A 10511-nucleotide genomic window follows, 5' to 3' on the forward strand; every position below is an offset into this window, starting at 1 on the left:
CTTAAATATCCCTAAAATACTCTGAATTACACTTCGGAAGATACCCAAAACCAAAATCAGACTCGAGGAGAAAACTCGAGATTTCCCCCTACTAGCAAAACCAGTTGACCGATTTGCCAGTTACCTGGAAAACCAGTCGACTGGTTTTCTGGGCAGCCATGGGAAACCTAGTTTTTCACCCTGAAATCCAATCCAACCTCCACCAAACTTGCTATACTCTCATAGAACAGTTCAATATAACAAATAAAATATATCCAAATCACCAATTCACCTCAACTCATCAATTACTCAAAATTGCATTCTCAAATAAAAGTTAACCTCAATTTACCACTTCTAACTCAAATCAAACCAAACAACCCCTATCTCTAACCAAATTAAAATTAAACAAGCTTCAATTTGACCCTAAGAACCAATTCTAACTTCAGTTTTTACTCTAGCCCTGAAATCCTTAAAACCCTTACCAAAACCTAAACTTGGCTAGCTCCTAGGTTTAAAGATTTGATCAAGAATTGATGAAGTGAGATGAGATTTTCCTTGGTTTTCAGCTTCTTCTAGGGCTCGACAGAAGGAAAGAAAGAGAAAGAATTTTTTTTAGCTGTATCCTAGGTTATCCATTATTAGGTTTAGTTTTATAAAGCTTAATAAGATAAAAGAAAAAAAAAATTCTATTTATTAAAATCCCAAATCCAGCCATTAATTTCAAATAAAAAAAAGTTAATATTCAACACCAAAATGACTAATTTACCCTCCTTATAACCCTTAAACCTTAAATCAATCCTAGGGGTATTTTGGTCGTTTTCTAGCTAACCCCGCCAAACCAACAACTTAAAATTCTAAACCATTCCGGAATAATTCCACTACAATACAACTTTAATTATCGTGACATTTCTGATCACTTTGTCCAGTTTCCACGGTCGCCGGGCCCGAAAATATTTTATTCTAGAAATGGTATTCACGATACCCACACATTCTAAAAATCTCTGTAATTAATAAATTACGCTATAATTAATCATTTACTAAAGTCACACCAATCAACCCTAGTAAGATCATTATCTTACCTCATTACAGAAATAATTTACATATTTAATAAAATATGCCTAATTAAATATCATAATATTTTTTGGGATACTACAATCACAAACCTCAACTACTTGAAGGGAACGCGGGCATTCCTGGACCTCAAGTAGGACAAGAAGAACACTGCCATGAGAAGGTCCCAGTTGGCGACCAACGTGATGGAGCGCATCCTCGATAACCACTGCAGGAGAAGGTGTGACTCAGGGGCGGAAAGTCCCTTCACCAATCAGACATCCTCCGCCCTGACACTGAAAGATCTCAGAACCTCACATCCTATAGCAGGGAAGGAAAAGTGAGTCTACTCCATTACGTCAAGCTCCCACACTCGTATGCACAACGATTAAATGAATGAGGTAAAAATGAATAACTTATGGTTGGAAGAGACCGTGGCGAACATGCAAAAGGTCCTAGATGAGCTTTTGCAGGGGCACTCCGGCGCACCCTTATTCAAACATAGGGCACCTGAAGTCACTAAAAAGGGTAAGGGCAGACCAGAGGACGAGGGGCTGTCAAAATACTCAACCAGTAACACATCGGAGGCATCACCGTCAAAGGCAAAAATCTCGGAGAAACCTGGAACCATTGTTGCAGCGGAAGAAAAATAACTCAAAGGTATCCCTGGGAGACTTGAGGGAGAAACTCAACCAATAAACAATTATTGAGAAGAAGGTACCCTCATCGGCAACGCACAACCATAAAGAAGGTCCAAGACTGACATTGCAGGACCTTCGAGAAAAGTTGAACAAGAAGAGACAACTGCTTGACAGGGAGATGGTACACCTCTGCTGAAGGATAGCCACAACTGCATTAGAGGAGGGCAGCTGGGATGAAGATGAGTTTGATGATGAGTCGCCCTTTTCAAGAGAAATCCAGTATGAACAGCTATCCCCCAATTTCAAAGAGCCTAACATATCACCATACAAAGGAATCACCTATCCAAAGTATCACTTAGATGCTTTCAACAAAATTATGAAAATGAAAAGGGTCATGAGTAAAGCGAGGTACCAGTGCTTCGAGATGACGCTCTGGGGCGTGACTTACAAATGGTTCAAGAGATTGGCCCCTGGATTAATAACTTTATGGAGACAGTTCAATAATGATTTCTTGTCCCAACATAGTGCCTCCCAAGATTATGTCGTCCCGAGGACAAGCCTGGCCAATATCAAGCAAGGGGAAACTGAGAGCTTTAAAAGCTACATCCAGCACTTTGATGCTGAAGCAACTAAGGTGGGGAGATTGTCTAAGGATGAGCATAAAATGGCTAATGCTGTAGGGGTTAGACCAAGAAGCAAGCTATGGAACAACATACTCAAGAGGAAGTTCGATGACCTTGAAGACTTCTATGAAAGAGCCAGTAGATACATCTTAGTAGAAGATGGGCATGAGAACTTAGGAGCTGGGAAAGATGAACATCCTAGGAAGGGTCAAGCTGAAGGGTCGCATAAAAAGAGGGGGTTCAAATACAAGGATGACAGACAAGACAAGAAAGCCAAGAGAGAATTGGAGCCACTGCCTCTCAAATATACCCACAACAAAACTAACCCACTAAAGGGAGCACATCTTCCTCACTAATGAGCATCAAGTGCCTTTCAAGAGGCCGCCACCCTTGAAAAAAGAAAGAGCCTAGAGGGACCCAAACAAGTATTGTCGCTTCAACAAAAATGCTGGACATCTCATAGAAGAGTGCAAACATCTTAAGGTCAAAATTGAAGAGTTGATACAACGTGGGTACTTAGGAGGATACCGAAAGGAAAATTAAAGGCCAAATGAGTTGCGTCAGTGAGAGTATAATGTGGAGGCTCTAGAAGTTATAAGGGACATCTGAACAGTCATTGGGTGAGCAGAAGTTGGGGGCAACACTACAAGGGAAGAGAGAGAGGTATGACCACGAAGCGAGGCATGAGCCCCAAGTCTGGAGCCTAGAACAAAGGCCACCAAAAAGCTTTAAGGGAAAGAATGACTTGGCAACATTCAAGGAGGAGGATGCGAGGGGAGTGCATTTGATACGAACCACACCAACAGTTGTGATGAAACCTAACACCAAATGTGGGAGACTCTAAGAATTCTCAAAATTTGGATGTGGAACCGCGACCCAATGCTTAGTTCAACATGAACCTTGGTATGAAGGAAGATGCCACAAACGGTGGTGGAAATCTATTTGATAAGTCAAGTTGAATGCCACAAGGAATACTCATTAATAAGTTCTAATATTTCTCTCAAGAACTCAAGAAGAAAACCTCTCAAAATTTTATTGAAAAATAATCTGATTTTCCAAAGTGTTTACAAGGCTTTATATAGCCAGCTTACAACCAAGAAAAAAGGAAACTAAAAGAAAGACAATTTTCCAAATAAAACAAAGATAGAATAAAAGAAACAAAATTAAAAATGAAAGCTGCCAAATGCCTTGAAAAACGTGATCAACTCAATTTGGGTCTAAATTGAGTCTACTTTGATGAGAAGCACAAATATTTGTTCTCATTTAGTGTTGACTGTGGTCTCCTCTTGTTTCAAAACTCTATTGACTAATGAATCTCTTGGCTCGCGCCCTCGTCACCGGGCCAACTGGAACTTGACTTGTTTCTTTGACCTTAGTGCTCTCATCATTCCACCCCCTCTTGAAAAGGATTTGTCCTCAAATCTTCACTTGCATCAAAAGGGCTCGAATCAGAAACATTAAAAGTAGTACTAACATTATATTCTCCAGGTAAATCGAGTCGGTAGGCAATGTCATTGATCCTTTCAAGAACATAAAACGGACCATCTCCCTGAGGTACCAATTTAGAAAGTCTTTGGGCTGGGAATTGTTCTTTCCTCATGTGTAACCATATCCAATCACCGGGCTCAAAAACTTGCTTGTGACAACCGTTATTAGATTGCCTTATGTATTGCTCGGTTCTTCTCTATATGTGGAGTCATACCCTCTCAATTTGCTTCACAAATTCAGCTTTCTTTTTGCCATCTAAATTCAAATGCTCAGAATCAAGTAAAGGTGATAGATCTAAAGGAGTCAAAGGATTAAAACCATAAACAATTTCAAATGGTGAAAATTTATTAGCAGAATGCATAGAACGATTATAAGCAAACTCAACATGTGGTAAACAATCCTCCCAAGTCTTAATATTTTTCCTTATGATAGCCCTCAATAAAGTGGAAAAGTTCTATTAACAACTTCTGTTTGACCATCAGTTTGAGGATGACAAGTAGTAGAAAACAAAGTTTTGTCCCAAATTTTCACCACAATGTTTTCCAAAAGTAACTTAAGAACTTAGCATCCCTATTAGATACAATTGTTCTAGGCTTACCATGTAATCTCACATTCTCCCTAAAAAATAAATGTGCAACATTAGAAGCATCATCAGTTTTATGACAAGGGATAAAATGAGCCATCTTAGAAAATCTGTCTACCACCAAAAAAATTGAGTCCCTCCCACGTTTACTCCTAGGTAAACCCAACACAAAATCCATTAAAATATCAACATATGGTGAACTAGGAATAGGTAGGGGTGTGTAAAGACCATTTGGTTGAACCCTCGATTTAGCTTGCTTACAAGAGACACATCCCCACAAATTCGCTCAACATCTCTTTTAATGTGGGGCCAAAAGAAGTGTTCTTGTAATATAACTAAGGATTTAGCAACTCCAAAATGTCCCATAAGCCCTCCTCCTTGGGACTCATGAACTAACAAATCTCGTAAAGAACAATTAGGCACACAAAATCTATGCTCCCTAAACAAGAAAACCTCATGCCTATAAAACTTACCCTCACCAAATTTTTCAAAAGCACCATAAATCTCCCCAAAATCATGGTCATTAGGATAAGGTTCTTTAATATGTTCAATACAAAGTAATTTAGCATCAAGAGTAGAGATTAAGGCATACATGCGAGAAAGAGCATCATCAACCAGATTCTCCTTACCTTGTTTATACCGAATGACATATGGAAGGGTCTCAATGTACTCAATTCATTGTGCATGTCTCCTATTGAGCTTGTGTTGCCCCTTTAAATGTTTAAGGGATCCATGATCTGTGTAAATCACAAATTTTTTGGGCCACAAATATTGTTGCCATGTTTCTAAAGCTCGCACCAGGGCATACAACTCTTTATCATAGGTGGGGTAATTAAGTGCAGCCCCACCTAGCTTTTTGCTAAAGTATGCAACGGGCCTCCCTTCGTGCATAAGAACAGCGCCAATACCTATACCATAAGCATCACATTCAATTTCAAATGTCACCACAACAAAAAAGGGATTTAATGGCTTATTTGGGAAGACATTAAAAGCTATTCGTGTCTCCCCTAGTGTGAGACGTTGATTCCAGAGCCATTGAAAGTACTTTATAAGCGTCTAATCTGAGTAGACACAAAAAGACTTTAGGCGTCTCCCAATAAAAGACACTTTAGAAACCTATACACGTCTCCCATGAGAAGACGCAAAAATCTTTAGGCGTCTTCCATTGGAAGACGCATAAAAAAGGTATACACGTCTCCTCCTGTAAGAGGCGTAAAACCTTTTGGTGTCTCCATAGGTAAGACGTCTATATAAAAAGAAAATTTATATTTTTTTCATGTCTAACATGTGTAGATGCCGAAACTAGGTGCATCTACCCGAGTAAGTCGCCATAAAATCTAAAATTATATTTTTTTAAAAAAAAAAAGTAAATTTTACATTTAATATATATTCGTAATTAAATAAATAAATAAATTATAATATATAATCTTTCACCAAAAAATTATATTATTTATATTTTAAAAAATAAATTAAATTTAATATATTTTGAAATATAATTATGTGAAACGTTAATTTAGTGTATGATAGAAAATTTAATGAACTTTATGAAATATTCATTAAAAGAAATGTTCTAAATGTATAACAATATTTGTTAGACTATATTGTAAACAAAATTAACAACATTGTTTTCCAAATTTGAAAGAAACGTGACTTAGGCGATATAACCGCCTTTGGGTTTGTGATTTTGGATTGAAGGAAGCATATCAGCCGGCCATTGTTGGCGCATGTCATCAATTTGCTTTTGCGTATATGGCCTTAATGTTAGCTACAAAAAAACACCAAATTTAGTTTTTTATAAAATATATATGATACGGTAATAATTATGTACACATAAATGATATACTTTTTAATAAATTATTATATATACCTGGTTGAAGTAAGTTTTTGGACTTTGGTGACTTTCAATTAAGTCTTTCAACATCCTCAACATGAAATATCCACACACCACATCGTCTTCTTGACGTGGGCACTAATTATTTAAAAGGTCTAAATTAATAACTAAGTAAAGATTATAATGTATGAATTATTAAAAATAAAATAATTAAAATTCTATTACTTACAGTGGGTTTTAAAATTTGTAATTTATCCTTAATCAGTTGAGGCATTTCCATAAAGTGAAGGAAACGATTGAAAACAGTCATTACTAGTCGCATAATTTCCTCGCGGTTTTGGAGATCAACATTGACAGGATCACAACAAGCAACATAGTAGGCATATGGCGCCAATAAAAGTAACATCCAGTGCTCGCTGCAAAAGAAAAAGATGATTACTTAATATAAGTATTCTCTAAAAGTTAATTAAAATGATAAGTTTTAATTTACGTACCCATGAACCCATGGAACAACCATAAGTTGTCCTTTTGATTTTAGTTGCTTACACTGATCAAACAAGTTTTGAGCACGATCCTCAAATGAGCCTCCCAAAGTTGCCACAATATTAGGATTGACAAATAAAAATTTGTTTGTACAATTTTGTTTTACTACATACTTGTATAACAACCTAATAAAAAATAAAATATATAAATATTGTTAAACAAAATAAATCATATAAATATTTTTAAACATACAATAATATAAATATATATACCTCATGTAACATACAACAACAGCTTGTCCAATCTTTTGCATGTTAGTAAACTGAAGTATGTCGTCCTTACATATGTAAAAATTTGACAAATCTTGGCCCAATACTTCCTTCTCTATGATTGGATTAAAACACTCGTCCTTATCAACCCATCGAGAAACAATATTATGTACCTGTTCTAATGGAGTCTGCATCTCTTGTGTTAGATGATTTATTAGAGGTTGTTTCTCTTGGGGTAGTGGTTGTGATCTTTGTAATCTGTCCCCACTTGTTGTATCATGATCAACCTATTTACATAATGAATTAAATTAACACTTTAGTATGCAAAAAGATCACTAACAATAGTTATAATATAATTATATAAGCATGTAAGATGAAAAATTACTTGTTGATATATATCATTAGATGTAATGACTAAATGACGAGGCCATGGGATTGGCGTTCCAGCACTTTGATCAACATAAATGATATCTAAACTAGGACATGGGATAGGGACAAGAGTCATTCTCTTCAAAACTTTAATAACCATAACAGTCATGTAGTTTGTGCCTGGTAGTCCTTTGTCGATGACTATACCAGATGCAACAATATTAGCCTCGTTACCAACAGCTAATTGGCAACTAGACCCCTGTAGACAAGGTAATTAGATGTACAAATTGAATATAAATAAATATAAAGAAAGTATAGAGTAATTAATCTTTGTTCATACTTCTCAGTCAAAACAAATATATAATTATAAAAAGGACCAATCAGTCAATAAATAAAAAAATAAATTGTCTAGAAAAGAAGAAAAAGAACTAATAAAATTTCTTCAATAAAAGATCATAAATTGGGTGTAACCAGCTGAATGATAGACTATTAGTCTTATTTTTTTTTATTTTATATATTATTTTTTTTTTTGAAACTACTAGTTATGGAGTTAAAAAAAGATTAAAATTGAAATATATAAAATAATATAAAATAGATGAGAAGAAAGAAGAAGAAGATGAAGAGAGAAAGAGAAAGTGAATGAGAATGAGAATTTCTGAGTTGTTTATTCCACTGGGGTGAACCCCTATTTATACAAATACAAGAGTGAGATATTAAGAAACTAAGAAAAAGGGAAACTAAGGAAAATATGAATGTTGATTACAATTCATGGTAATAAATAAAAGATTTGGACATCCACATAATTATTAATATTTATAACACTCCCCCTTGGATGTCCATAATAGCTGCCTTATTAAAAATCTTGCATAAAACTTGGTCAAAGGAAAAAGAGTATAGTGTAAACTAACTCCCTCCCCCTCATTTAGGCATTTGTGGAGATCTTCTAATCGACGAATTTCGATCTTGTCTGCCGTCTTCTCAAATGTTGATGTTGGTAATAACTTTGTGAATAAGTTTGTAAGATTGACACTTGATTGAATATGTTGAACACCAATATGCATTTTCTTGAAGCGTATCAAGAAGAATTTCCTGAAATGTGTTCTAACTCTATCTCCTTCAATGTACCTCCTTTTAGTTGAACGATGCAAGCAGTATTATCCATTGAGAATTGCTTGGGTTGATACTTCTTTATTGAGTACAATCTATATGTTTCCCGAATATGCTATGCCAATGATCTCACTCACACACATTCTCTACTTGCTTCATAAAATGCAAGTATGTTAACATGATTTATAGTTGCCTCGTTAAAAACCTTGCCAGAAAAACCCAGTGGGACAAAATCTGAGCTAGGGAAAAGAGTACAATATATATTTCATATTCATAATTATTTGCAAGTTGCCTCGTTAAAAACCTTGCCAAGAAAACCCATTGGGACAAAACCTGAACTAAGGGAAAAAGAGTGCAACATGAATATGTCTCCCCCTCATGCACATATGATCCATAATTCTTTTGGTGATAATATATCTCATAAGATTATTGTTATCACTTTTAAAATATCACCATATATAATCTTTGATCATATATTTTCTATAACTCTTTCAGAGTATGCATGGACTTATAAATTATAGATGAGGGGTTCATGGAACATTAGTCTTTATCCAACTAATTGTATCATTCATGTGTGTACACAACTTTGTTCATACGAAAATTTAAAATTTCAAGTAGATATGAACATAACACATTAATGGTACTACAAATTTTTATTTGTGACAATGATGGTACTCCAAGACCATATATTTATTCCATCTTGTTTTATGATCTTAATTTCCATATCAAATGATCATATATCTATAATTCTTGATACATATGAAGTACTTCAGGACTTCAATACTAATGAACAAACTTTATACATTAATATTTCTCGAAATAAAAAAGAAATAAAAGTTTGTTCTTCAATTAATCAAAAACTCTTCAAGAGTCTATCACAATGTATAATTTACGTATTTATATTGCATAGACAACCATAGGTATTTTTCAAATAATAATTTACTTACATGTCTTTATTTCATACAAAGATCTTTGTCATATAGCGCGCGCAACTTTGAATTTATATCACTTAAGACATGTATTAAATTCTTCTAGAATTTTTAGATAAGGCTTATTTCAAATTCTCACTATATTAGGAGCTCCAAATAAATAACCTTTTGTTGCAACATTTATGTGACACTTGTAAATCCTCATAAAATATATTCCAGGCTATAATCAAATCATGATTATATTTTCTCAATATTTAAGCCTTACTTCAATCAATCTCATGTCTATGCAAACTTTGTACAACAATTCATTATGTACAAATACATATATGCAAATTTCTCATTAGAAATATTTATTTGCACACCCTACAGGTCTTACTTCACTTTATGTGAGTAAATTTGCCTGGATTGCGTCATAATATTTTGGCCAAAAATCAAAATGTAAGTCGATGATTCTCGACAAATCTAATACTATGATCCTTGCTATCTCATGTTAGTTTATTGCATATGCAAACATTCAATATTTATTGTCGACAAAAATTTCAATAAATGATAATTTCCTCCCATATTGACATAACTTATAGAGATCTCTTTAAATTACATATTTTTCAAATATGTTTATCATTTATAGGTACCTATATAGAATCACTTCAGGGATTCAATTATGATCAAATGTGTTATGTCTAACTTCTCTTGGGAGTCTTTTCGAGTACCGTTTTCATCACGGTTATCATTTTAATACTTTATAACATTAAGGTATCTCCATGAGTACCTCTAGATTTAACAACTTCAGGGCAAATCAAATGAACATTTATTAATAATTTCTACATTGTTCATTTACGCTTCAGGCGTTTTCAACTCATTCTATCTCAACTTTGAATAATATTGATTTGCAGTTGGTATATATCATTTTGAACTATATTGTTCTTATATACTTTGTGCAAGGATCATTTTTCAAAAATTATCATCATCCCAACTGCTTCTCTCTCCCTGATCGAGAGAATTTTCAAAAATTGTGATATCTAATAATATTAATATACCTGTAGGGATTTCAGTATATCACAATGAATCAATATTTGTTTAAACTCATATATACTATATGACATTGAACTTTAGGTTCAATAAACTTCAGTTTCAAGTTCAATCCTTATGAACTTAATTC

The 10511-nt window shown here is 34.4% G+C and overlaps 2 protein-coding genes across 2 annotated transcripts; one reads left to right on the forward strand and one right to left on the reverse strand.

Moving 5' to 3' along the window:
* The first annotated feature begins 2094 nt into the window (after positions 1–2094).
* On the forward strand, positions 2095–2649 carry LOC115695207 (uncharacterized). The gene has a single exon (XM_030622290.1). The coding sequence runs from the start codon at positions 2095–2097 to the stop codon at positions 2647–2649; it is 555 nt and encodes a 184-aa protein (XP_030478150.1).
* A 3366-nt stretch (positions 2650–6015) lies between these two features.
* Positions 6016–7188, reverse strand: LOC133039472 (uncharacterized). The gene is made up of 3 exons (XM_061118388.1): positions 6425–7188; positions 6232–6333; positions 6016–6129 (listed from the first exon to the last, which is right to left on the reverse strand). The coding sequence occupies exons 1-3, from the start codon at positions 6599–6601 to the stop codon at positions 6016–6018; spliced, it is 393 nt and encodes a 130-aa protein (XP_060974371.1). The 5' UTR covers positions 6602–7188.
* Between the last annotated feature and the right edge of the window lie 3323 nt (positions 7189–10511).

This window comes from Cannabis sativa, chromosome 6, assembly GCF_029168945.1.
Source record: "Cannabis sativa cultivar Pink pepper isolate KNU-18-1 chromosome 6, ASM2916894v1, whole genome shotgun sequence".
Lineage (NCBI taxonomy): Eukaryota > Viridiplantae > Streptophyta > Magnoliopsida > Rosales > Cannabaceae > Cannabis > Cannabis sativa.

What these genes read in the sequence shown, in the direction of transcription:
- LOC115695207 (XM_030622290.1), top strand. Translation starts at nt 2,095, where the DNA reads ATGACGCTCTGGGGCGTGACTTACAAATGGTTCAAGAGATTGGCCCCT.
- LOC133039472 (XM_061118388.1), bottom strand. Translation starts at nt 6,601, where the DNA reads ATGTTACTTTTATTGGCGCCATATGCCTACTATGTTGCTTGTTGTGAT. An exon ending in TACAAATTTTAAAACCCACT is followed by an intron (nt 6,334 to 6,424) that starts GTAAGTAATAGA and finishes TTAAATAATTAG; the next exon opens with TGCCCACGTCAAGAAGACGA. An exon ending in CAAAAACTTACTTCAACCAG is followed by an intron (nt 6,130 to 6,231) that starts GTATATATAATA and finishes GTTTTTTTGTAG; the next exon opens with CTAACATTAAGGCCATATAC.